Genomic DNA, 24,244 nt, shown 5'->3' with positions numbered 1-24,244 from the left:
CGGGTTCAGTAGTTTCACCGTCGGCTCCTTGTCTGCGAAGTGGAGACTGTTTCAGGACTTTCGCTGGCACTGAAGGAGAAAACAAATAAAATTCAGCATGGTGCCTGGCACGTGGGAAGCACCTCAACAAGCAGCAGTTACCAGGTAACGCTCGGCCGCGGGCCCAGCGACTTGAATGCTACTTTAAATGGCAAAGTTTCATCTGTTCTGATATGACCCACTTCACTCATTGGCACTCCTCTGCTCTGCGAAGCCCTGTCTCCTGAGTGGTGTCAGGTAGAGTCCGTACCCCAAGTTCTGGCTCCTTAGTCACACCTTCTCTGATGGATCATGCCCTCCTCCGAGCTGCCACCACCTTCACCATGGTTTATAAAAGGTGAATCTTATCAGGCCTCTCACCTTCTCAGCAACCCCCACCTGCTTCCTGGGGGTGCGGTCCACGTGGCAGGCAAGTGCTTTCTGGATCCGAACTACCTATGCTCCGCTCCCTCTCCTGGGCCCCGCAAGGCCCCTGCCCTTCCTGCATCTGTTGCCTCATTTGCTTTCTCTTCATTAGAGGCGGTTTCCGAATTTCCATGGTTCCACTTACGATTTTCTGACTTTCCAATGGTGCAAAAGCCATAGATGTTCAGTAGAAACCGTGCTTCAAATTTCGAGTTTTGATCTGCCCGCGGGATGCGCGGTAGCATCCTCTCTCAGGATGCTGGGCTGCGACGGCGAGCGGCAGCTCCCGGTCAACCGCGCGGTGGCGCGGGGGAAACACCGTCCACCGACACCCATCCTGCACCCGGACGACCACCCCGTGTCTCACTTTCAGCGCAGGGTCCCATCACTCATAGGACACGTTCAACGCTTCGTCGTGAAGCAGGCTTCGAGGTTAGATGAGTTTGCCCACCTGTGGGCTAACGCAACTGTTCTGAGCAAGTTTCAGGCAGGCCAGGCTTAGCTGTGATGTTGGGTGGGTCAGGGGCATTAAACGCACCTCGGACTCGCCATCGGGATGAAACCCCACCGCGAGCGGAGGAGAATCCGCCTGCAACTCGCCTGCCGACTCAGAAACGCGGCGCCCGGGCCGGCGAGGCCACGCCCCTTCGCACATAGCCACGCCCCTCCGCCGAGAGCCCGGCCTCCCGGGCGCAAAGCCTGCCGGGTGCCCCGAGCGCGTCCCGAGCGCGTCCCGAGCGCGTCCCGAGCGCGTCCCGAGCGCGTCCCGAGCGCGTCCCGAGCGCGTCCCGAGCGCGTCCCGAGCGCGTCCCGAGCGCGTCCCGTCGCTCCCCGCCTCGGCGCGTCCTGCGAGCCTGGGCCCGCCGGGCTCTCGGAGGGGCGTCCGGGGGCGCCTCCACCGTCGCTCACGCCCGCCGTCCCCGCCCTCGCGCCCTCCGGGCCCGGCAGGTCGCGCGGCCCGGGGCAGGGCCCGCAGCGCGGGTGAGGCGCGCGCCTGGGGAGGGGGGCGGTGGCCGCGGCCGCCCGGGCGGGCTCGGGGCTCGGGGCTCGGGGCTCGGGGCCGGGGAGCAGCCTGGGGCCCGCGCGCGCCGCCCGGGCCGGGCCCCGGCGTCCTCAGGGGGCCGCGGGGAGGGCGCCTTCCGCAAGGACGTGGCCTGGCCAGGGAGGGACGGACAGACGCCCCAGCCCAGGCAGGCCTGGGAGACACAGTCCCTGCCCTCCCCCCCCGCGAGAGCGCCTCCTGACCGCGGGACCCACGGGCCCCTCCCGGGCCGGGCACGCGGGGACCGAGCCGCCCTGCCCCCTGCGCGCGCCCGGCCCCACGGCGCGCCCACGCCCCGCGCGCCGCCCCGGCTGCGGCCCCGGCCCCGGCCCCGGCGTGCGGCTCTCGCGCCCGAGCCCACGGCAGGCCGGCGCCCAGCGCCCCGGGCCGCGCGGCTCACCGGGGCTCCCTTCACCTCCACCGCCAGGACGGGGGGCCCCGCCTGCTCCCGACCGCCTCCGGCCCCACGTGCGCAGAGGCTCTGCATCCACCCCGCAGCCGGGAGCTTCCGTCTGAAGACTGCGGTCGCCGGGCCCGAGGCGAAGGTTCTGGGGCCTGGGCGGGCAGGTGGGGCCCGGCCCTGACGTTTGCTTTGCAGGCGGCCCGGCCTCAGCATGGACCCAGGGTGCTCCCGGCTCCTCCCCGCTCTCTGTGCCGCCCTGGCGGACCCCAGGCAGCCAGTGGCAGATGACACTTGTCTGGAGAAGTTGTTGGACTGGCTTCAGACGGTGACCGAAGCAGGTGAGGGTGCCGGGGGGGGGGGGGGGGGCAGGGCTCCCCTGTCCTAGGGGAGGACTGTCTGTCTGGGGTCCTTCCTTCACATCTTAAAGATTCCCCCTGGTTTTGGGGACACGGCACGCTGAGCCTGAGGGGGTGATCAGGAGAGCCTGAGCTTGCAGGCCCTGCTAGGTGGCTGCGGAGGGCACGGACGGACGAACTTTTGTTGTTTGCATTGTCTTTTGTTTTAGGGAAATCGGTTTTTCTTTTTGATTAGGTAAGTAGTCCATAGTCTTTAAACAAAACTTGCACAGCACAGAGGATTAAAGAGGAAAATTAAATCACTCCAAACATTTTTCATTTCCTTGCACCCTTTTTTCTTAACACGTCATAAAGCTGTACTTTTGTTACAAAAAGCAGGTCACACCGTAATTATAACTTGCTATCTTGCTTTTTCTTACTATCCCAGGGGTTGCTTTCCCCACGGACACATTGATTTTATCGGTTGTATGTCAGTTTGCTCTATGAATGAACCTTAGTTTTTTAATCACTCCATTGTTGTTAGATGTTTTTCATGTGTTACTATTGTAAATAATGACATAGTGGCTTTCTTTGTACCTAAATCCGCTCATGTAAATGTTTGGCTGGTAATTGTTTCAGTGTAGATTACATATCATTAATTTCTGCTATTTGTTTTTTTGGTTTAACCTGTTCTTTTACTCTCTCTCTTTTTTATAAATATGTTATTTATTTATTGGGTCTTCCTTGCTGCACGCAGGCTTTCTCTAGTTGCGGCGAGCGGGGTCTACTCTTCGTTGTGGTGCACTGGCTTCTCAGTGGCTTTTCTTGCTGCGGAGCACGGGCTCTAGGTGCGTGGGCTTTAGTAGTTGTGGCTCGCGGGCTCTAGAGCGCAGGCTCAGTAGTCGTGGTGCACGGGCTTGGTTGCTGCGAGGCGTGTGGGATCATCCCGGACCCGGGATGGAACCCGGGTCCCCTGCGTTGGCAGCGGATTCTCAGTCACTGCGCCACCAGGGAAGCCCTCTGTTGAGGTTTTGTTGTGCCATAGTACACAGACCATCTTTGCGCATATTCTATAGATTTCTCTATAGAACGTTGTGTTTTTTTGATATTTACGGAGTCCTCAATTGTGGCCTAGTAGTTAAATTTTTTAAAAAATCTTTTAAATTGATGTATGCTTGTTGACTCTTCCAGGGTTTGTCTCTCTGAGCACTGACTTTCTTCCTGAAGCTCTGATAATGCTTTTTGCTTTAAAGTCAGTTTTGCCCGATATTACTCTCGCTGCAGCAGCGTTTTTAAAATTAGTGTTTGCTGCGTTCCACTTATGTTTTTTTAAATTACTACCTTAATTATTGGCCACATTGGGTCTTCGTTGCTGTGTGCAGGCTTTCGCTAGTTGCGGAGAGCAGGAGCTACTCTTTGTTGCAGTGTGCGGGCTTCTCAGTGCGGTGGCTTCTCTTGCTGCAGAGCACGGGCTCTAGGAGCACGGGCTTCAGTAGTTGTGGCTCGCGGGCTCTAGAGCGCAGGCTCAGTAGCTGTGGTGCATGGGCTTCGTTCCATGGCACGTGGGATCTTCCCGGACCAGGGATCGAACCGGTGTCTCCTGCATTGGCAGGCGGATTGTTAACCGCTGCGCTACCAGAGAATTCCCAAGTTATTTATTTTCAATTTTTAAAGTCAGTGCTTTTTTAGATTTGCCAGCATGTCTATTGGTTTTTTCTTGCTTCTCTTTTTCACTCTGTTTTTCTTCCTTATTGAACCATTGTGCTTTCAGAAGGGCCTCTCAATGGAATCTCTCCCAGCCTCGCCCCCAGTTGCCTCCCCCCACCCCTTCCCCCGTCCGTGCTTTTGAATGACAGAGCAGAGGCACATAGACTGGAAAAGAACGCCTGTTCCATTGTGCTTCTTACTCTAGGACCCTCGGTTTAAGAGAAAAGTGTCCATTGGAGAGGTGAAAATTGCCTTCTGCTTTAATCTGTATTTCTCTTTCATAATTAGCAAGACGGAGCATCTCTTCTGGTTTGCTGCCACTTGTATTTCCTGTCAGGCCCCTTGCCTGTTGTTAAGGTGTTGGCTTTCCAGTTTGTTCCCCTTCGTTGAATTAAAATTATGGATCCTTTGTGGCAGTTGTTGCCAAGTATTTCCTCCCAGTTGGACTGCTAAGTCTAACAGCCTGAGAGGAAGAGGGTCTGGGAGTTGCCAGAAGAGTGGTGTCTCAGGGAGGCATGCGCCGTACCCCTCGTAACATGCTTCCCGGCTGGGCCTGTCCCCAGGGTCCAGTCTCCTGTTGCTGCAGGAGAATCCCTGCCTGGTAGAGCTGCTCTTCCACGTGGTGAAATCCCAGGACCTAAGTTCCAGGATCCTCGCCTTCTCGCTCCGCCTTGCAGGGATGTTTGCTGCCCAGGAAACCTGCTTCCAGTATCTTCAGGTGAGCCTGGGCCTCCCACCTGGGTGAGCCACCTTCTCCTGCAGGTACACAAAGCAGTGGTGGCTGTCCTGACCCCCGGGTCTCTGAAACTTGCTTCACCCCTGTGTCTTGATGTGTCCCGCAAAGTTTTTATTCCTGAGTGTAATCCTCCTTTGAAAACCTCGGCGGGAATGCTGTTGGGGTGAATACGATGGAGCTGGGATGGGCTCTCTGCTCCGGTGCCGCCCTTCACGGGTGCTCCTCAGTTCCGCAGGGCAGGCCCCAGGGGCCCAGCCCACACCAGCTTGCTGTGGGACAGACTTTCCTGGATGTTCTCCTTTGAAGTGTGTTCTAGGAAATAACGTTATGTATGATAATCCACCCATACCTCTGGTGCGTCGCAGTTTATAAAACACCTCAGTTTACAAAATCACATTCACATCACCCTGGGAGCCCTCGCCAGCAGGCAGGTCAGGAGTCTTCATCTCTTCCCTGGGTGAGGAAGCGGGGCAGGCTCACTGCCAGCATCGCGCAGAGCTGGCCGGGCTCACACCAGACCCTGAAGAGCCGGGCTGTTGGGATGATCTGTTCCACCATCTGCTTCTCTGAAAGGAAATCCTCAGTCCCCCATCAGATGGCCTTTCCCAACTTCGATTTCTTGAGAACGTTCCAGTTCCCCTCTCTACTTTTCCATGGCCTCCTCTTCCTTCCCAAGGCTGGTGGCTGGCCCCCTGTACGTGAGGATGAGGGACTTGGCAGGCTCGGGCTCTGAGTGGCAGTGGAAGGTTGCTGTCTGTCTGGGGCCGTGGCACTGGCTTGGGCTCCTGTTCGCTTTCCACCTGCCCCTTCACAGACTTCCGGGGGTCTGGCCTCCCTAGGGCCCCTCGTCAGCCGGACGCTCAGCACTGGCCCCGTCTGCAGTAGACGGTGTCTGGGCAGGGGACATGCGGACAGACTGCTCAGGCAGGGGCTGAGCCTTTGTACCTTCCCATCGGCTACAGGCTGCCCCCAGGGAGAGGCTGTCGCTTCGTGGGGGGCATTTAGGTGGTGGGAGATCCCACAGAGGGCCTGCCTTGTGAGCTGCCGCCAGCAGCAACACCCCTGAAGGCCATCACCGAGTTAGACTCATCGTGAGTGGTTGGCCGCATGTCTCCGAGGCCCTGTGGTCCCTCACCTGGAGTCTGGGGCGATTGGAGGGTTCCCGCCCCTGGAGGGTGGACAAGGCTCGGGGCGAGTGACCACACCAGTGGGGGCTCCGTTGGTGAGAGGCAGCCCTGCCTTTCGCACCCACTGTGTGTCCACCCTGGGGTGGACAGGATTCTCGTGCACACGGTAGGAGATCAGGACAGTGCGTTACTGCCCTGTGGATTCCCGAGCAGGTGGGGATTGAGGGGGAGTTAGCCACTGCCTCCTGGGGGAGCGGGCAGCTTCGTGGGGGCAGTGGGCTCGCCGCTGGGTTGTTAAGATTTGAGCAGGTGTGTGTAGAGGATAGGCCTGATTCACGGGGCGTGCTGGGGAATCCTGGGTGGGGGACACCTGGAGGAGGGTGGGTGCCCTGGAGGAGCCTGCGTGCCAAGCACAAGAGCCCAGTAGGCTGTGGAGGCCTTTGGGGTCTTCGAGCACAGGGTGTCATGGTCAGAGGGGGACCTGTGGCGTTGCAGTGGGTGGGCTGTTTTGGGGGAAGTTTCTGAAGTGAACTGTGACAGGGTTGCTGAGCTTTTATGTAAAAGCCAGTTCTTCCTTCTGAAGTCCTCTCCCCTGGAAGACAGTCGACAGTGCTGTGGCCTCCCTCTGCTGGCCCTGGTGGCCACCTGCCATCTCCCACAGGCTCTTAGTGCCGGCAGCTCGCGAGAAAGTTCCCCCAAAGAAGGGCCCAGACCAGCTCTGAACACTAGAAGAGGCATCTCTGACCTGTGGTCCCCTAGGAGTGTGCCCAGGTCACCGCTTGCTCCTCTGCTTCCCAGCAGGGGGAGTTGCTGCCCATGCTCTTTGGGGAGGCGGGCCCCCTCGGAGGAGCAGCCTGGACGGCGCCCACCGTGCGCAGCGGCTGGGTCCAGGGCCTGCGTGCCCTGGCGCAGCACCCCAGCGCCCTGCGCTTCCTCGCTGCCTGCGGTGAGTACCCCGTCTTCCCTGCCTTCGGCCTCTGCCCTCGCTGTGCCTGGTGCCGTGTGACTCCAGGGGAGTCACTGCACCTTGCTGGGCCTCTTCCTCTGACCATGAAAGCGGCTGTGGTATCTCAGGGCTGTTGGGAGACACACTTGGGGGACCAAGAGCTGGGGGCTCTTCAAGGGTGTACGGTGTCCTGTGGCTTGTAGATCAGACCCAGCAGCTGGGGTGGCTTGGAAACGGATGAGAAGAATCCAGAGGGGCCGGGGTTCTGAAGCCCCTCACCGTGTGAACCCGCCGTCCTGGTTCCTTCGTCTCTGAGCAGAGGGGCGGCTGGGCCCCGAACAGTGCCCCCGCACCGGGTGGTGGTTGCGGTGTGTCTGTGAGGCTCTGAAGCCCCGTGGGTAGAGCCGCTCAGTGGTTCCGCGTCTCTGCTGCCACCACAGACGCTGTCCAGCTGAACCCTGTTTCCTTCCCTGCCCACTCTCTCCGCCCCCAGGTGCCGTTGACACCATCTTCTCCCTGCAGGGAGATTCCAGCCTGTTCGTGGCGTCGGCAGCCGGGCAGCTCCTGGTGCACGTCTTGGACTTGGCGATGCGAGGCCCAGCCGAGGGGCACTGCGGCCCCCAGGCGCACGCGTGGCCGGCCTGCGCCCAGGAGATCGTGTGTCACATCGAAGCCTCCCTGCGCTCCACAGCCACGCCCCAGGTCGCGCAGGCCCTGAACGTCCTGACCACTGCCTTCGGGCACTACCACGGCCTCTGGATGCAGGGCCTCTGGGTGCGGCTGAGTCCCCTTGTGGCCCGCCTGCTCGAGAGAGACCCCGTCCCAGCCGCACACTCGCTCGTGGATCTCCTCCTCAGCGTGGCCCGGTCAGGCCCCCGGGGCGCGGCGGTGGGGTCGGCAGCGGTGGGGGTGCCCGTTTTCTTTGGGGCGTCTTAGGGCGGCCATCACCGCGGGGGCCACGTCTCCCTGGCTGCCCGGGAACGCCGCCTCGAGTGGAGGGAGTGCCGCAGGGGGTCTGAGAGCCCCCGCACCCGGGAAGGGCCTTGCCTCCGAGCCGGCACGCCCAGCCCAGGCCGCGGCAGTCCCCCGGGCGTGGTGTGGGCTGGACGGAGCAGTGACCGTCTCTCCCCGCGGTCCTCCCTGCAGCTCTGCTGGACCGAGCCCTGACGGCGGCCTGTGGGAGACTTTGGCACAGACGCTGAGTCGCTTGAGCCCCACACAAGCAGGGCCTCTGGCTCTGGGGATCCTGCAGCTGCAGGGCTGGTAAGGACTGGGGCTCATGATGTGCGGGGCAGGCAGCGAGGTCAGCGCACGTCAGGGGCGCTCCTGACACCAGGGATCAGCGGGAGGCAGCTGGCCGGGGCACACGTGGGGAGTCCGCAGGGCGTTGGTACAGGCTCTGGTTTCTGCGTTCTTTAGTGATGGAGTAGCTTTTTCATAGGCTCCCCAAAGATAAAAGAGATTCTTGGAGCATCCCTGCTCAGAGCAGGGCTGGGCTCACCCTCAGGACCTCCTCAGCGGCCTCTGCCTCCTCCCCGGTGGCCTCGCCTTGTGGGTCCTGGACCTCCCAGTGTGCACGCCACTGGGGTGGGTACTGGGGGCTGTGGGATGGTGGAGAGGTCCAGTAGGCAGGAGTGGCAGGACGGATTCCCAGAGGGGGAGGGACGTGCGCCCTACCTGGAGGGCTGTGTAGGGTCTGGGGAGGTGGGAGGAAGAGGAGGTCATCCCAGGGTTCCAGGCCGCCGAGAGCCCGTGCTGTTGGCCCCGGTCGGGGCTGAACATGGGCCCAGGACCCACTCCGCAGGGTGCTGGGGATGTGATGCCAGCCTGGCTCCAGGGGCTCTGGGTGTTCAGAGAGGGAGTGGTCCAAAGGGAGAGGGGAGGTTTGGGCAGTCAGCTCGGAGGGAGAACCCTGTACCAGTTCAGCCTCTTACCTACCCCAGGCCCAAGCACACGGGCGAGACCACGTTCCAGAACATAGGAAAGGATGTCTCAGCATTGGGAGTGCTCCCGGGAGATGGGGCCTCCATGCCCTGGCCCTGAGCAGGCACTGTGCTTTGGAATGGGTATGGCCAGGCCTTCCCCGGGCTCCTCTTGGGGCCTGGCTGGTGCTTTCTAGCAGCTCCTGTGAAGTCTGCACTGGTGGTGTCAGTGCTGGTCACAGTGCTTACAGGGAAGCCATTTCTCACAGGGGCTCCAGGTCCCCACACGGACCCTTTTGCCCCAGACGTGCTGGGCGTGTTAGGAGGGCGGCCAGCTTGCCCGAGGATGAGGGCAGCACTCAGCATGCCCTCCTTACTCAGTCCACAGGCGCTGAGGACCCAGGCCTTTGGCCGCCTCCTCCAGCCCCTGGCCTGTGTCCTGAAAGCTGCTGCTCAGGCCCCAGGACCCCCAGGTAGGCTGCTTGGGCAGGGTGGGCAGGCGCAGGAAGGCAGGACCCTGGGGCCCTGAGCGTGTCCTTGGGGCCAGGGAAGGCTGATGGGCAGCGGGGTGCCTGGCTTGCCACCCCACCTAAGAGTGAAGGTGGCTGTGGTGTAGGCTGTCACCCCCGGTGTGACTGCTGCTCATGTCTGCACCCAGGTGGTAATAGGGCAGCGTTGGCCCCCGTGGGCATCATCTAGGGTGGCCCCCAGAGCAGCTGACCCTGGCAGTCCGTGGTGGTGGCTCGGGGTCTGGGCTGTGAGGATGGTTCCTGACCCAGGACGGGCAGACGGGCCTGGGTCTCGTCCTCCCAGAAGGCCAGCTCTCTGACGGGAGAGTGAGCTTCCTCTGCTGCAACGCGTCTCGCTCCAGCCATGTGCTGGGTTGAGGATTAGAGGAGGAGACCTAGCGGTGCCCAGGAACCCCGCGTCAAGCGTAGAGGTGGACATTTTGACCAGTGGAAACTGGCCCGGGCGCGGGCTGCAGGGAGAGTGGGCCTCTGCCCTAGAGCCCTGCAGACAGGTTCAGACCACAGCTTCGGCTGGCTGGGCGTCACCCTGGACGAGCCACCTGCTCGGAACCTCTGGTCTTGCTCTCTGGTGTGCATCAGTGACCGGGGCAAGGCCTGCAGCGGCCGCACGGGAGGTGCCCGCCTCCTGGGAGCTCTTTCTGGTTCCCCTCTAGGCTTGCCAGAGGGGGCCGCAGGTGACTCGGTGACAGTGGACACCCTCCTCTCCTCCAAGTCAGCCTGTGTGGGTCTCCTGTGCTGTGCCCTGGCCCACCTGGAGCTGCTGCAGCCACTGGTAGGTGTGGCCTCAGCCTGCGTCCGCCTGGCAGTGGCCTTGTGGCCTGCACTGACCCTCCCTTCTCCCTCTAGCCCCAGCGCCCCTCGCCCTGGCCGCAGGCACCCCTGCTTGGGGCTGCGGTGACCATTCTGCGGTTCTGCAATGGCTCAGCATCCCCCACCTCCGACGTGGGGGGCCGCCTCTGTACCATCCTGGTGGGCTGTGCCCGGGTCCAGCGAGCTGCCCTGGATTTCCTGGGGGTGCTGTCTCAGGAGACGGGTAAGTGAGCGCGCTTTCTCTCACACAGCCCGGGCCTGGGGCGAGCTCGGAGATGTCCCAGGACTGCTGTCCTCTGCGTGTCTCCTCTGGGGCAGGGGCTGGGATTCGGCTGACCGACGGGTTCCGTCCCGTTTTTCTTGGGTTGACGCACGCCTGGGCTGAGGCGGCCGCAGGCTTGCAGGTTGGGTGCTGGATCCGCCCATGTCTGTCTCAGGCCCCCAGGAGCCGGTGACGCAGGTGTTTGCCATTCTCCTGGAGTACCTCGTGAGCCCTGACTCCAGCCCCATGGTACGCGCACAGGGCGCAGGCTGGGGGAAGGGAGGAGGGGGGCAGAGGCGGGGCACCCCTGCAGAATTGCTTCTAAAAGTGAACTTAGAGGGGCACGCAGCTGCACAGGGTTCGGCACAGGGCCTGGCGTTGGTGGAGGTTGCGTGAGGGGCCGCTGGGCCATGGAAAGCAGGGAGAGGACCCAGTCTTACAGAGAATTCTCCATGAGAGACGTAAGCTAGAACCAGGTGGGCCTTACCCTTGAGGTCCAAACTCTTGTTGAGGTTTCCTGCAAATCTCCTGCTTCTCGAGCCCCAGGGTTGAGCCGTGCTCTGTGGGTGCAGAGTTAGCAGCACGTGCACTGAGCAGGCTGGACGACAGGCCTGGCAGATTCTGCGGCTTTCAAGAAGAGGTGTCCTGGGTGGTTTCTCCTATTTCGGTGTAGAAATTTCCTTTTCCCATTAGTGGGGGGTCCTGATGAGAGCCGCCCTCTCCTCTTCTCTCTCTCTAGTCTTTTTCTCTTTTTTTAAATTTATTTTTGGTTGCGTTGGGTCTTCATTGCTGCATGCGCGCTTTCCCTAGTTGTGGCAGGTGGGGGCTACTCTTCGTGGTGGTGTGCAGGCTTCTCAGTGCGGTGGCTTCTCTTGTTGTGGAGCACGGGCTCTAGGCGCTTGGGCTTTAGTGGTTTTGGTGCGTGGGCTCAGTAGTTGTGGCTCTCAGGCTTTCGAGCGCAGGCTCAGGCGTTGTGGCACACAGGCTTCGTTGCTCCGCGGCATGTGGGACCTTCCCGGGGCAGGGATCGAACCTGTGTCCCCTGCATTGGTGGGTGGATTCTTAACCACTGCGCCACCAGGGAAGTCTCTCTCTCTCTAGTCTTGGATGCCAGTCTGCCGCTTCAGAGGCTTCTGCCTCATAAAAATGAGCCCCAGTGTTCCCTCTTCCTGCACACCCCGTCCCCCACTTACACCCTAGGGCAGGGGGAGGAGCACAGGGAGGGGGAGGGGGGCAAGGGGATGGGGGCAAGGGGATGGGGGCAGGTGGGCCAGCCCGTTCCTCCTGGTCCTGCAGCCCCGCTCTGCCTGCTCCAGGTTCTGAAGAAGGCCTTCCAGGCCACACTCAGGTGGCTCCTGAGGCCACCCAGGGCCCCCGGCTGCTGTGATCTGGACCCCCACCCCCAGCTGTTCCTCGGAGGTAATCCAGCTCCTCCCGGGGTAAACCGGGGGAGGGGCGGGGCCGGGGGCCCCTGGGGGCTGGGCTGGAAGGCAGGGTGGACGTGGCCCGGGCCCCTCTGAACCGCGCCTCCTACCCCAGAGCTGCTCCCTGTGCTGCAGAAGCGCCTGTGCAGCCCCTGCTGGGAGGTGAGGGACTCCGGCCTCGAGTTCCTGACCCAGGTGACCAGATCCTGGGGAGGTGAGTGCCGGGGTCGGGGTGCTGTGGGAGGGGAGGGCTGGCCTGGCCTTGGCACACCATTGCCCCCACGTAGTTGGGAACTCGGACCACCGAGGCTGCCTCTGGGGAAGCGAGGAGAGGCTGCGGACTCCGCGCTTGGTCACAGCTGAGTGTGGCTGCTTGGACCCCCAGGGCAGGCCGGCTTCAGACACGCGCTCCTTGCTTCAGAGGTGCCTGAGCTCACCAGGCAGCTCCTGCGAGACCCCGAGAGTTATGTCCGTGCAAGCGCCGTGACCGCTACAGGACAGCTGTCTAGCCAGGGGCTGCACGCCCCCCCTGCCAGCCCTGAGCACCCAGGGGTTCAGCAGGTAGGAGCCCGGGGGTCCTGTGGCCGTGCAGCCTACCCCTGGCACGTGTCCGGATCGCCAGGGTGTCGTGGGTCTGCTGCCCCGGGGTGGGCGGTCTGGGGCCAGGGCTCGGTCAGGCACATCCCCGGAGTCTCTGGCTCAGCCTCCAGGCAGCCCTGTCACTTGGACGTGGTCGCGCCCATGTGACGGACGAGCAGATGGAGGGCCGAAGGGCACGCTGCCTGAGGGGGGCAGAGCAGTTGAGGCCTGGACCGCGCGGCTCGGGGTTCTCACGGGGGTTCTCCCTGCTGTGCCCCAAGCCCATCGGCGGGAACTCCGCCTTCCTGGCCCCCTCCCACCCTCCTCGCACCCTGTCCTCCAGAGCCTGCTCGAGGAGCTTCTGCACATCCTCTCCACAGACGCGGAGGGCTTCCCCCGCAGGGCCGTCATGCAGGTCTTCACCGAGTGGCTGAGGGACGGCCACGCCGACGTGGCTGAGGACCCGGAGCAGTTTGTGGCCAGAGTGCTCCAGGCGGCGAGCAGGGACCTGGACTGGGAGGTGCGGGCTCAGGGGCTCGAGCTGGCGCTGGTGTTCCTGGAGCAGGTGCTGGGTCAGCGTGGCTCCCGCTGTGCCTACGCTGTGGCCCTGCCTGAGGCGGCCCCCCCAGGCACATTGGCCCAGGCCCTGCGGGCGCTCTGCCGGGTGCAGCTCTTTGAGTTTGCCTTCCGTGCCTTGTTTGACTGTGACCGTCCCGTGGCCCAGAAGTCCTGTGAACTTCTCCTGTTCCTGAGGGCCAAGGCCGCTCCCTATGGCAGCCCGCAGGATGCGGGAGGCAGTCCCGACGTGGCCTCTGTGGAGGCCACCCTGCAGAGGTGGCAGGCAGGTGAGCAGGGTCAGCCCCTGGGGCACCTGGAGCCTGGGGCCGTCATGGCCGTGCTGAAGTCCCTGGACCTGGAGGGCCTTCGGGACACACTGGCCGAGAGCAGTGACCATGTGGAGAAGAGCCCCCAGTCACTCCTGCAGGACATGCTGGCCTCCGTGGGTGTCCTGAGCGAGAACGAGGCTGACTGCTACTGACCAGCCTGGCAGCTGCCTCCGCAGGGTCCTGCTGCTGCCTCACGTCCCTTCCTCGGGCCCTGCCATCCTGAGGCTCTAGGGTGGCCTGACTGCACCGGCGACCCTCGGGAAGCCAGGACCAGGTGGGCCCAGCAAGGTCAAAGAGCCCTGCGTTTTGATGTATGATTGAAGAAGTGGCTTATTTTCTACTCAAAATAAATGTCATTTGACAGTGCCACTGGGTCAGCACAGTGTTCTAAGACTGCCCAGGGGTAGGCCCCAGGCCTCTTGGGGGCTTGGAGAAACGTCTGGGGAGGGGCCGTCTGCACAGTGGCCATGTTCCTCCTTGGCATGGAGGGGGGTTCCTCTGCTTGGATCCCACCACACTCCAGGAACACCCAAGGTCAGAGCAACAGCTCAGGCTGCAGAGTGTCTGCCTTGGTCCCTGGCCCCTGACGATGGTGACCCCAGGTCTAACCAAGCCAGGTTTTCAGTCTCTGAACGTCCAGGGTCACCTCGATCTTGTAGCAGTTTGAAACTCACTGTCTCGACTGACTAGGCAGGTACACTCGCTGGTCGTAACATCAAGGGAGTTGAGCTCCAGGCTGGTCCTCAGGGGACCAAACAGATGATACACCAGTCCCAGCTCTGCCATTTCCTGGTCATGTGACCCTGGGCAAACCTGTTTCCTCATCTGTAAAATGGAGATTTTACTATTTGCCTCCCAGAGGTAAGTGTCTCAGTGTTCTAAAGCACCCAGCACAGTCGAAGTCCTCTCAAGAGAACTTAAAAATATTTTAAACTGAAGGTGAAATTACAACTTACCAAAATTTGTGGGATGCAGCAGAAGCAGTGCTCAGAAGAATATTTACAGCATTGAATGCATGTATGAGAAAAGAAGAAACATCCAAAATCAATAAACTAGGGGCTTCCCTGGTGGTGCAGTGGTTAAGAATCCTCCTGCCAATGCAGGGGACACAGGTTCAATCCCTGGGCCAGGAACATCCCACCTGCTGCGGAGCAACTAAGCCCGCGTGGCACAACCACTGAGCTTGTGCTCTAGAGCCCGTGAGCCACAACTACTGAGCCCATGCGCTACAACTGCTGAAGCCCACACACCTAGAACCCGTGCTCTGCAACAAGAGAAGCCACAGCAATGAGAAGCCCACTCACCACAACTAGAGAAAGCCTGTGCACAGCAACAAACACCCAATGCAGCCAAAAAATAAGTAGTTAAATAAATAATAAAAGAAATCTTAAAAAAAAATGAAAATCAATAAACTAAGCTTATACCTTTGGAAATGAGAAAAAGAGGAAATTCAATCCAAAGTAAGCACAAGAAGAGAATAAAGATTGGAGCAGAAATTAATGAAATTGAAAACAGGAAACCAATAGAGGAGCTCATGTAAACCAAAATCTGGTTCTTTGAAGAGACCAATAAAGTCAGTAGGGCCTCTAGCTGGACTAAGAAAGAAAGAGAAGATGCAAATTACTGGTATCAGAGAAAGAAGGGAACATCACTGCAGATCCCATGACAATTGAAAGGATAATAAATCAACACTGAGCAGTTCTGCCCACAAATTTGATAACCTAGGTGAGGTGGACCAATTCCTTGAAAGACAGTCTGCCAAACTGAGATAAGAAGAAATGATCTGAGTAGGCCTGTATCTGTTAAACTGAATAACAACAGCACCAGGCCCAGGTGGTTGTGCTGGTGAATCCTACAAAACATTTAGGGAAGAAATTATACCAGCCCTCTGCAGTCTTCCAAAAGACAGCAGAGGGAGTACTTCCTAACTCACTCTGTGAGGCCAGCACTACTCTAACACCAAAACCAGACAGGCATCCAAGAAAACTACTGACCAGTCTCTCATGATGGTAGATGCAAAAGTCCTTAACAAAGTATTAACAAATTGAATCCAACAACGTGTGAAAAGAATTATACACCAAGATGAAGTAGGGTTTATCTTAGGTATGCAAGGCTGGTTCAGCATTTGAAAATCAAAGTGATCCATCACATCAACAGGCTAGAGGAGAAAAATCGCACAGTCGTATCAGCAGCTGCAGGAAAGGCATTTGGCAAAACCTCCCGTTACCCCATTTTCAGGTCGGGCTGAGAGGTGAAGGCCCCACAGCCTCCGGAGAGGCCCGTGTCCTTTCCTGTGTCGTAGAGACTTCCTGGAGGGAGAGCTGTGTATGGACAGTGGGAGGCCTGTTACTGGGCGATGCTGTGCCCTGTGGAAAGCGGCTGGTGTTGTCTTGGGCAGAATTTGCGTTCTCTGTGCAGGCCTAACAGGTTCTGTCTCCTTCGCTAAGGCAAACACCCATCAGATAGACCTGGTCAAACCCTGGCTCCACCACCACGGGCTGTGTCCTTGGGCAGGTCATTGAACTCTGCTGAGCATGGCCTCCTTGTCTATAAAATGGGGATGGACCTCCTCAAGCTGTTAAGAACTGACTGAGACATGGTGAATGAAAGGCCTGACATTGTGACTTTCACAAAGAAGGTCGACAACGTGTCAGCTTCTTCCTTTACGGCCTCCTTTTCCTTAACTGCTGTTCCCAAGAGATCAGCCTGTTATCCTCCTGCTCTGCACACCTCTGAGAATTAATCCAGTTCCCTGGCTTCGCACACAGCCCTCACACGGACGGGTTAAGACCCGCCAGACTGCTCTGAGCCCTGGCCTTGCGTGTCGGGTGCCACCTGGCCGGCTGCACTGAGGTAGGACGAGGACCCTGCATCTGTGTCCGCTGCCTGCCTCTCAGGATTCCTGTGGTCCCTCCTCAGTGGGCCTGCTTCCAGCCGCCTTCCCTTCCTCTAATCGTACCCTCTCTGGCCGAAGTGAGCCATCTGAACGTGGTCATTATCACTCCCCTGCCTGGAACCTCCTGCGGCTCCCCATTGCCAGCAGGCTGGCACATGAGACCCTCTGGGCTGGGCGACTGACAGCTCCAGCACGGCCTCTTGCAAAGCCCTGCCTTATTCCATACACCGGAAAATGGCCAACACGCAGCCTCGTGAGTCGCTTGGCAATGTTTAGATTTCTGGGCTCCGAGTTTCTGAAGCAGGCGGTCGCGGTGGGGCCCATGAACCTGTGTTTTTAACAAGCACAACAGGAGAGGCTGGTGATTAAAAATACATGGTTTGGTTTGTCTAGAAATGTCTTCACTGTCATTCTTGAATATGTTTATATTGAGCGTAAATTCTAAGTTAGGGGTGGTTGGCTTCCAACACACGGAGGTATGTTAAGCACACTCCACCATTCCCTGGCTTCCATTGTTGCAGCCAACAGGTCGCTATCGGTCTAAGTGCTGTTCTCAGAGGTAGCTTCTCTCTTCCGTGGATGTTTTTAAGATGTTTCCCGTTGTCGTTGGTTTTTCTGTAATTTTACTACCGTGTATATAGGTGAGGATTTCTTTTTATTTAGTCTTGTGATTCACTGGGATTCTTGAATCTGGATTGGTGTTTTTCATCAGTTCTGGCAAATTCTCAGCCACTGTGCTTTCAAATATTGTCTCCGATCCGTAGTCCCCCCTCCTCTTTCTCTCCTAGAACTCCACTATATATCTGAGGTATCGTTGTTTCTTCCACATCTTTTAACCTCCACTATTTTCCATCTTTTGATTTTTGTATGTTCTGTTTGTGCTTTTAAAATTTTGTTAACACTTTATATAGCTTCCTGTTCTGTGCTATTTTCAGGCTTGCCTTTGACGTCTTTAAACCTAATAAGCTCAGTTGTTTTATAACTTATGTCTGTATTAGTTATAGTAACACTCACTGCTTATCAAACAGACCTTAAATTTCATGGCTTAAACTAACGTACGTTGACTCATTGACCACCCAGAGTGTACTGCAGGTGTTTACTGGGCAGCTTTCCTCCAAGGGGTGAAATGGGGACCCAGGTCCCTTCATTCTGGTGCCTTCTTATCTTCAAACCATGGTTCCTAAGGTTCCCCTAGGGTTTGGGTCCAGGCTGGGCATCCAGGAATGAGAAAAGAGCGTGGAGGTTCAGACAGAGGTTTTTGTGGGCGAGGCCCAGAAGTTGCACAGTTGTCGTCACCTACATTCTTTGGCCCAGACTTCAGTCATTTGGCCATGCCTAACTGCGAAGGACTCGGGAACGCAGTGAGGCCACGGGCATGGGGCCAGCCAGCCGGGGCCTGCCACGATGCGCACGGTCCCAGGACTCACAGCCCATGCAGGTCTGCTCACGGCCTGTTGTTTTCACATGTCCTTGGTCATCTTTAAATGTGTGGTGATCACTGGCTTCAAAGACTTATGTGTGGGGATTCTTGGACGCCTAGGCTGAAGGGACCCCCACCAACCCAACTTCACTGCTTGGAGTTCTCTGCCCAGCCAGCTCACTCGTCCCTGGGTCTCCAGTCCGTGCAAGGGCAGATCTATAGCTCTGGCTTCTCAGGAACTTTGCTTCACTTTGGTTTTTCTTCTCTGAGCACCAAGTCAGTCTTATCTGCAGTTCCCTGAGGTTCGGAGCAGGGTGGCGGGGGCAGACTTAATTCTGGCTCATGACTACCCCGAGAGCATAGTCCTTCAGACTTTCAGTTTATTATTTTTATTTTTTTTGAAGTACGGTTGACTTAAAATATTAGTTTCAGAGTAGACCCCGAGCCAGGAGGAGGAAGCCAGCGGCCGACCCGTCAGCAACTGGTCGTGGCCTCGAGGGGCGGCACCGCGCTGCTGCCTGCGAGCCAGACCTGCTGCCAGGCGGGTGGCCGGCCCGAGGGCGCGGCGCCATGAAGCTGTACAGCCTCAGCGTCTTATACAAAGGCGATACCAAGACGGTGCTGCTCAAAGCCGCGTACGACGTGTCCTCCTTCAGCTTCTTCCAGAGGTCCAGTGTTCAGGAATTCATGACCTTCACAAGTCAGCTGATTGCGGAGCGCTCCTCGAAAGGCAGCAGAGCGTCCGTCAAAGAACAAGAATATCTCTGCCATGTCTACGTGAGAAATGACAGTCTTGCAGGAGTGGTCATTGCTGACAGTGAATACCCATCCCGGGTGGCGTTTACCTTGCTGGAGAAGGTACTGGACGAATTCTCCAAGGAGGTCCACAGGATAGACTGGCCAGTTGGATCCCCTGATACCATCCGTTACGCAGGCCTGGACAGTCATCTCAGTAGACACCAGAACCCCCGAGAAGCTGACCCCACGACTAAAGTGCAGGCTGAACTAGATGAGACCAAAATCATCCTGCACGACACCATGGAGTCTTTATTAGAGCGAGGCGAGAAGCTAGATGACCTGGTGTCCAAATCCGAAGTGCTGGGAATACCGTCTAAAACCTTCTATAAAACGGCCCGGAAACAAAACGCGTGCTGCGCAATCGTGGGACAGCAGCCGGCAGAGCCTCTGCACTGGGACGTCACCGTCATCACCTCGGAACGGCGGCCCCCAGGAAGCAGAGCCACGTGACACGACCGAGTGGGACAGACTGCACGTTGGCTTTGGAGCTCCTGGGAGGAACCAAAGGGTGGAAGGGACCTGGGGGTGGGGAACGTTCACATTCACACGTCTAGTTATTTTCGAAAAGATAATTTGAGGCCCCTAAAGGTGTATTCTGGGGCCCGATGAAACCATGAAGCTCAGTGACTCCCGCAGATGCTGCAGGGCTCGTTCCTAACCCCCTGGGAAGAACGTGGGCCCCCGACTTGTGCAAGGCCCACGGAGGGGCCAGAGCCAGCTGTTTGTTGATCTTCAGTACAGCTTTAGGTTTTGCCTGTCTCTTAACTGTGCGAACATCCCAGTGAGCAGGGTGCCCTGATGACAGGGCTGGGGCGGGACAGCCACTGCAGGGCTGCCGTGGGGGTGGGGGGCGCAGGGTGGGGGGCTCGGGCCAGCGCTTCCACGTTGGGAGGAGACAGCCACGGGGCCTGACGAGTTCTGGGACTTTGTTTGCATTCCTGCTGAAATTGACTTTCTGCGGTGCCCATCCAGCAAGTTCCATAAAGATGCCTTTGACGCGGGGGAGGGGGCGCCTGCCCGGACGGCAGTTTGGCTTTGAACCTGTGGATCATAGCCGTGTGTGCCGTAGCCTCTCATGAGCGGTTTTCACTTGCCTCTCTGGTGACGAGATGGTCCTGACAATCACCTGGGATGTCCATGTCTTAGCAAGTGACCTTTCCTGTGGCCACCGTGACTGGGCACCAAGAGAAGGTGCCAGCCAGCCTGGGGGCTCCCCACACCCCACTTGGGGTCTGAGCCTCCCACACGCCAGCCCAGCCCCCAGCAGAACGACTGCTGAGGCAGGCACACTGCCTCCTCTCCACCCCCCCAGCAGCATGAGGCCCAGCCCCGGAAATGCACGCAGAGCAACACAGGCAATGGTCCAGGAGGTTCTGGGCCCTTCTCAGCCACTCCGGTCCCTCAGGCCCTACTGCCACATTCCAGACTGCCTCCTGGTGCCTTGCTGCGCTTCCTGAGGACACCCGCTCAATATGCACCTTAGAGACTCAGTCTCTGTGGAAGCCCCTGGTGGGGTGTTGTCAGCCAGTGTGGTCTCATCCCCTGGTGTCCTTCCCTGAGCGCTCTGTTCTTGCCCACTCCCGGAGCTCCCACTGCCCTGACAGGAAGTGCCAGTGGCCCCGATTTCCCTCACCTGGGCCAGAAGGTAGGATCCGCATGGCTTCCAAGGACCCCACCCTGAGAGGTTTTACCTACGAGCTGCCCTTTTTCCCTGGGCGCCGTGCTGGCCCGAGGACTTTGGCCTAGAAGGAGCCTGCCCGCGTGAGTCCTGCTGCCACGGACACCGCTGAAAGGTGCAGACCCAGCCTGTTCGCTGGCGTCTGAGGTGGCTGTGACCGCCCCTTAGGAACGATTGATAGCTGTCGGACTGATTCTCCTCCCACTTCGGAGGCTACTGGGTAGGCACTGGGGGTGGGGGATGTGGATTTGGGAGAGGAGGGTGGCAAGGGTGGGTGGGGCTGGCTGAGACCCCACATCCAGCGTTTCCCCAGCCCCTCGTGTATTCTAATGTGAAATCATTTGGCAAAGTGTATTTTAATAACTGCTGCGTAACTCTTCTGCGTTGTTTGAAAGGTTCCTATCTGGATAAAGTTGTCTTTTGAAATTCAAAAAAAAAAAATTAGTTTCAGATGTACAACATAGCGATTCAGTATTTTTATGTATTCTATGTAAAGTTATTATAAGATATTGGCTATATTCCATGTGCTGTAGAGTATGTCCTTGTAGCTTATTTATTTTATACCTAGTAGTTTGTTCCTCTTAATCCCCTCCCCCATCATGACCCTCCCCCTTCCCTCGCCCCACTGTTAACCACTAGTTTATTCTCTATATCTGTGAGTCTGTTTTTGTTTTGTTATATTCGTTCATTTATTGTATTTTTTAGATTCCTTATATAAGTGATAACATATAATATTTGTCTGTCTTTGACTTATTTAAACATAAAACCTTCCAGGTCTATCCATATTGCTGCAAAAGACAAACTTCTTTTTTATGGCTGAGTGATATTCCTGTGTGTGTGTGTGTGTGTGTGTGTGTGTGTTTGTATGTGTGTGTGTCTGTGTGTGTGTACAGTCCTCTTTATCCATTCATCTATTGATGGACCCTTGGGTTGCTACCATATCTTAGCTATTGTGAATAGTGCTGCTATGAACATTGGGGTGCATGTATCTTTTCAAATTAGTGTTTTCATTTTTTTCTAGATATATACTCACGAGTGGAATTGCTGCATCATAATGATAGTTTTATTTTTAGTTTTTTTAGAAACCTCCATAATGTTTTCCACAGTGGCTGCACCAATTTACATGCCCACCAACAGTGTACAAGTTTTCCTTTTTCTCCACAGCCTCGCCAACATTTATTATTTGTAGATTTTTTGATGGTATCCATTTTGACAGGTGTGAGGTGATATGTCATTGTGGTTGTAATTTGCATTTTTTTGATGATTAGCTACACTGAGCATCTTTTCATGTGCCTGCTGGCCACCTGTATATCTTCTTTGGGAAGAAAATGTCTCTTCAGGTCTTCTGCTCGTTTTTTTTTCCCCTGGCTGTGCCATGCGGCATGCAGGATCTTAATTCTCTGACCAGGGATTGAGCCTGTGCCCCCTGCAGTGGAAGTGCAAAGTCATAACCACTGGACCACTGGGGAAGACCCTTCTGACCATTTTTAATTTTTTAAAAAATTTATTTATTTAAAAAAATATTTATTTGGCTGTGCCAGGTCTTAGTTGTGGCATGTGGGATCTTTTAGTTGTGGCATGCAGGCTCTTAGTTGCACCATGTGGGGTCTAGTTCCCTGACCAGGGATTGAACCCGGGCCCCCCACATTGGGAGCATGGAGTCTTAACTGCAGGACCACCAGGGAAGTCCCTGCCCATTTTTTAATTGGGTTATTTGGGGTTTTTTTGATATTGAGTTGTTTTTATATTTTGGATATTGACCCCTTAGTCAGTCGTATCATTTGAGAATATTTTCTCCTGTTTAGTAGCTTGTCTTTTCACTTTGTCAGTGGTTTCCTTTGCTGTGCAGAAGCTTTTAAATTTATTATGTCCCATTTGTTTATTTTTGCTTTTGTTTCCTTTGCCTTGGGAGACAGAGCAAAAAAAAAAAAAAAATACTCCTATGATTTATGTCAAAGACTGTTCTGCCTGTGTTTTTTTCAAGGAGTTTTATGGTTTCTGGTCTCACGTTTAGGTTTTAATCCATCTCGAATTTATGTATAAGATGTGAGAAAATGTTCTAATTTAATTCTTTTACATGTAGTTGTCCAACTTTCCCAGCATCACTTATTGAAGAGACTGTCTTTTCTCCATTGTATGTTCTTGCCTCCTTTTTTGTAGATTAATTGAGCATAAATGCATGGCTTCTCTATTCTGTTGTAGGTTAATCAACCATTTCTGGCCTCTCTATTCTGTTCCATTGATATACATGTCTGTTTTTGTGCTAGTATCATACTGTTTTGATTGCTGTAGCTTTGTAGTATAGTCTGAAGTCAGGGCATGTGATACCTCCAGCTTTGTTCTTTCCTCTCAAGATTGTGTTTGCTATTCAGAGTCTTTTGTGGTTCCATATTAATTTTAGAATTATTTGTCCTATTTTTGTTAAAAATGTGGTGGGTATTTTGATAGGAATTGCATTAAATCTGTAGATTGCTTTGGTAGTTTGGACATTGTAACAATAATAATTATTCTAATCCATGAACATGGGATATCTTTCCATTTCTTTGTATCCTCTTTAGGTTCCTTCATTAGTGTTTTACAGTTTTCAGAGTATAAGTCTTTCACCTGCTTGGTTAAGATTATGTCTAGATATTTTATTCTTTTTGATGTGATTTTAAACAGGATTATTTTCTTGCTTTCTCTTCTGAGAGTTCATTATTAGTGTATAGAAAAGCAGCAGATTTCTGTATATTGATCTTGTATGCTGCAACTTTACTGAATTAATTTATTCTAATAGTTTTTTGATGGAGACTAGGGTTTTCTATGTATAGTATCATGCCATTTACAAATAGTGACAGTTTTATTTCTTCCCTTCCAATTTGGATGCTTTTAATTACTTTGTCTTGTCTGATTGGTGTGGCTAGGACCTCCAATACTGTGTTGAATAGAAGTGGCAAGAGTGGGCATCCTCGTCTTGTTCCTGATTTTAGAGGGAAAGCTTTCAGCTTTTACTGTTGAATACCATGTTAGCTGTTTTGTCATAAATGGCCTGTATTATGTTGAGATATGTTTCCTTTATGCGAACTTTGATGAGAGTTTGATTAATGGATGTTGAATTTTGTCAAGTGCTTTTCCTGTGTCTGTTGAGATGAGCATGTGAATTTTATCCTTTCTTTTGTTAATGTGGTGTATCACATTGATTTGCAGATATTGAACCATCCTTGCAGCCCTGGAATAGCTCCTACTTGATCATGGTGTATGATCCTTTTTATATATTGTTGAATTTGGTTTGCTAATATTTTGTTGAGGATTTTTGCATCTATACTCATTCTGATGAGTATCTCTGATGAGTGTCTCTGGATATTGGCCTGTAATTCCCTCCCTCCCTTCTTTCCTGTTTTGTCTTTGTCTGATTAGAATCAGGGAAATGATGGCCTTATAGAATGAATTTGAGAGTGTTCCCTCCTCTTTAATCTTTTGCAGTAGTTTGAGAAAGATAGTTATTAGCTCTTCTTTATACGTTTGGTATAATTTCCTTGTGAAGTGGTCCAGTCCTGGATTGTGTTTGCTGGGAGTTTTTTTTAATTACAAATTCAGTTTCATTACTAGTGATTGGCCTGTTCATACTGTCTCTTTCTTTCTGATTCATTCTTGAAAAACTGTATGTTTCTAGAAATTTATCCATTTTTTCTAGGTCATCCAATTTGTTGGCATATAACTGTTTGTAATATTCTCTTATGATTTTGTATCATTGTGGTATCAATTGTTATTTCTCCTCTTTCATTTCTTATTTTGTTATTTTGGTCCTCTCTTTTTTTCTTGATGAGCCTGGCAAGGCTTATCAATTTTGTTTATCTTTTCAAAAAACCTGTTCTTGGCTTCATTGATCTTTTCTATTTTTTTTTAAATTGCTACCGTATTTATTTCCTCTCTGATCTTTATTATTTCCCTCCTTCTGATGACTTAGGGATTCGTTTGTTCTTTTTCGAATTCCTTTAGATGGTAAGTTAGGTTGTTTATTTGAGATTTTTTTTACTTCTTGATACAGGCCTGTATCACTATAAACTTCCCTCTTAGAACTGCTTTTGCTGTGTCTCACAGATCCTGTTCTCTCTGAGTGTGCACTCTCCCCCGCTTCCAGCACTGGCCCCTTCACAGGGAGAGCAGTGCTGGAGCAAGAGGTGCCAGGGTGGGTACTCAGCCTGGGCAGTCCTGGCCCACCAGTCTGGGTTCCAGGCTGCTCTTGGTTTGCTGCCCCGGTGAATGCCAGTAGTGGCTGCCCTCACCCCACTTGGATGTTGTGCAGGGGCCCAGCTGGT

At 55.3% G+C, this 24,244-nt stretch overlaps 2 protein-coding genes across 6 annotated transcripts; both read left to right on the top strand.

The window, feature by feature from the left end:
- Nucleotides 1-1,286: 1,286 nt before the first annotated feature.
- BRAT1 (BRCA1 associated ATM activator 1) lies at nt 1,287-16,411 on the top strand. Of its 5 annotated transcripts, none has more exons than XM_057695847.1 (14): nt 1,287-1,425; nt 1,914-2,227; nt 4,495-4,649; nt 6,596-6,740; nt 7,234-7,606; nt 7,887-8,003; nt 9,044-9,135; nt 9,846-9,964; nt 10,039-10,225; nt 10,440-10,513; nt 11,581-11,683; nt 11,804-11,902; nt 12,074-12,249; nt 12,611-16,411. In XM_057695847.1, the coding sequence occupies exons 2-14, from the start codon at nt 2,101-2,103 to the stop codon at nt 13,304-13,306; spliced, it is 2,463 nt and encodes an 820-aa protein (XP_057551830.1). In that variant the 5' UTR covers nt 1,287-1,425; nt 1,914-2,100; the 3' UTR covers nt 13,307-16,411. The 5 variants fall into 5 exon arrangements, with proteins under 5 accessions (XP_057551830.1, XP_057551829.1, XP_057551833.1 ...); XM_057695846.1 differs by having other exon boundaries at nt 6,593-6,740; XM_057695848.1 differs by having other exon boundaries at nt 1,305-1,425; nt 2,085-2,227; nt 6,593-6,740.
- Nucleotides 16,412-17,947: 1,536 nt separating this feature from the next.
- On the top strand, nt 17,948-18,805 carry LOC130861469 (synaptobrevin homolog YKT6-like). The gene has a single exon (XM_057750382.1). It carries the CDS (start codon nt 18,041-18,043, stop codon nt 18,716-18,718), a length of 678 nt encoding a protein of 225 aa, XP_057606365.1. The 5' UTR covers nt 17,948-18,040; the 3' UTR covers nt 18,719-18,805.
- Nucleotides 18,806-24,244: the final 5,439 nt, after the last annotated feature.

Source organism: Hippopotamus amphibius, chromosome 9 (genome assembly GCF_030028045.1).
Source record: "Hippopotamus amphibius kiboko isolate mHipAmp2 chromosome 9, mHipAmp2.hap2, whole genome shotgun sequence".
NCBI classification, from domain to species: Eukaryota; Metazoa; Chordata; class Mammalia; order Artiodactyla; family Hippopotamidae; genus Hippopotamus; species Hippopotamus amphibius.
This window is presented reverse-complemented; position numbering and strand designations above follow the sequence as displayed.